Source organism: Mirounga leonina, unplaced genomic scaffold (genome assembly GCF_011800145.1).
Source record: "Mirounga leonina isolate KUSES-001 unplaced genomic scaffold, KU_Mleo_1.0 Mir_180, whole genome shotgun sequence".
NCBI lineage: Eukaryota > Metazoa > Chordata > Mammalia > Carnivora > Phocidae > Mirounga > Mirounga leonina.
Genome location: NW_023270469.1, coordinates 27391548 through 27393455, shown reverse-complemented (window position 1 = coordinate 27393455; position 1908 = coordinate 27391548). Strand labels below are relative to the sequence as shown.

General features: G+C 59.3%; 1 protein-coding gene across 1 annotated transcript in view; it reads left to right on the top strand.

Moving 5' to 3' along the window:
• The first annotated feature begins 1215 nt into the window (after window positions 1-1215).
• LOC118023762 (metallothionein-2) overlaps window positions 1216-1908 on the top strand; it is a 1256-nt gene continuing 563 nt past the window's right edge. The window contains exons 1-2 of the mRNA XM_035025167.1: window positions 1216-1327; window positions 1628-1693. Coding sequence (XP_034881058.1) covers window positions 1300-1327; window positions 1628-1693 — 94 coding nt within the window. The 5' untranslated portion in view covers window positions 1216-1299. The remainder of the gene's footprint in view (window positions 1328-1627; window positions 1694-1908) is intronic.

Here is a 1908-nt window from a genome sequence, read left to right as displayed (position 1 = left end):
TTTTTTTTTTGGAAGATTTTATTTATTTATTTGACAGAGAGAGACATAGTGAGAGCAGGAACACAAGCAGGGGGAGTGGGAGAGGGAGAAGCAGGCTTCCTGCAGAGCAGGGAGCCCGACGTGGGGCTCGATCCCAGGACCCTGGGATCATGACCTGAGCCGAAGGCAGACGCTTAACGACTGAGCCACCCAGGCGCCCCAGGCCTGTGATTTTCTTTTTAACAGTTATTACAGGATTAAATGAGAGCCGGCAGATAACATACAATAACACACAATCACACAATAAAGCACTCCATATACCCTGGATAGGTATGTTTTCCATAACCATCCACCCCATGGGCTTGCTATGCTGTTAAAATTATTAAGCCTTGGGGCGCCTGGGTGGCTCAGATGGTTAAGCGTCTGCCTTCGGCTCAGGTCATGATCCCAGGGTCCTGGGATCGAGCCCCGCATCGGGCTCCCTGCTCAGCGGGGAGCCTGCCTCTCTCCCTCCTCATGCTCTCTCTCTCTCTGTATCCCTGTGTCTCAAATGAATAAATAAAAATTTAGGGAAAAAAAATTATTAAGCCTTGACAGGTACAAAGAGGTTTTTGTAATGTGTCCGCACTTCCAACCGATTTTTCTTTTTTTTTCTTTTTTTTAAAAGATTTTATTTATTTATTTGCGAGAGAGAGAATGAGAGACAGAGAGCATGAGAGGGAAGAGGGCAGAGGGAGAAGCAGACCCCCTGCTCAGCGCAGACCCCCTGCTCAGCAGGGAGCCCGATGTGGGACTCGATCCCGGGACTCCAGGATCATGACCTGAGCCGAAGGCAGTCGCTTAACCAACTGAGCCACCCAGGCGCCCCCAACCGATTTTTCTGTCCAAGACCCGTTCCCCACCCTCTCCCAGCTTATTCCCCCCCGCCCCCATCCCCGTCCCAGTCCCCGTTCCGAGACAAACGAGTTCAAGCACAGACCAGGAGGGCAGGGGCCGTGGGCACACGGCCCGGCCACCAGGCACGCGGCGTCCGCGCTCTGCACGCGGCCCTCCCTCGTGCGGGGTGGCCCGGGGCTCACGGAGGCGGCTTCTGGGAACCCGGGCTGGCGGCCGTGTGCACAGCGCCGTGCGCCGCGCGGCCGCGGGTGAGGCGGCGCGGGACGTGTGCAGGCGGCGGCCGGCGGGGCGGGCTTTTGCACTCATCCCGGCTCCTTCCCGCTATAAAGGCGGCCCGGCCCGCCGCGCTGCGCCACGCCTCCCCGAAGTGCCAGCTCGTTCTCGGACCGCTGTCGCCGGACTCCACCACCGCTTCTTCTCGCTATGGATCCCAACTGCTCCTGCACCCCCGGTAAGGAGATCCGGGCCGGGGCCGCGCGTCCGTTCAGAGCTAGAGAAGCGATCTCTGATGCCCCCTTCTCTTCCTGGCCACTTAGTTTCGGGGCTGCTAACTGCTGTTTCCCAAAGCTTTTTGGTGCACCTCTCTCTAGGTTCATCGAGGCACCCACCCCAGCCCACCCCCCGCTTCTGCCGATAAGGGGTCGGACTTCATAGCTGGGCCCCGGTTCCCAGGGGTTGGTTGTGGGAACCCGCACGCATTCCCGCGTTCGGGTCCAGGGACAGTTGTCACCGCTTGCCTTGCTCCTTGCAGGTGGCTCCTGCACGTGCGCCGGCTCCTGCAAATGCAAAGAGTGCAGATGCACCTCCTGCAAGAAGAGTGAGTGAAATCTTTGCTCCTACACCCCCTACCCACCCCTACCCTCTATACCCCGAGGGGAATCCTTCAGCTGGGGGAGGGAACGTGCTGCCTCCACAGCGCTCCCTGCCCCGGACCACCCGAATCCTTAATCCTGTGTGCCCAGCGCTCATCGCTGCCCTCCCCTTCCCTGCCCCAGGCTGCTGCTCCTGCTGTCCCGCGGGCTGTGCCAAGTG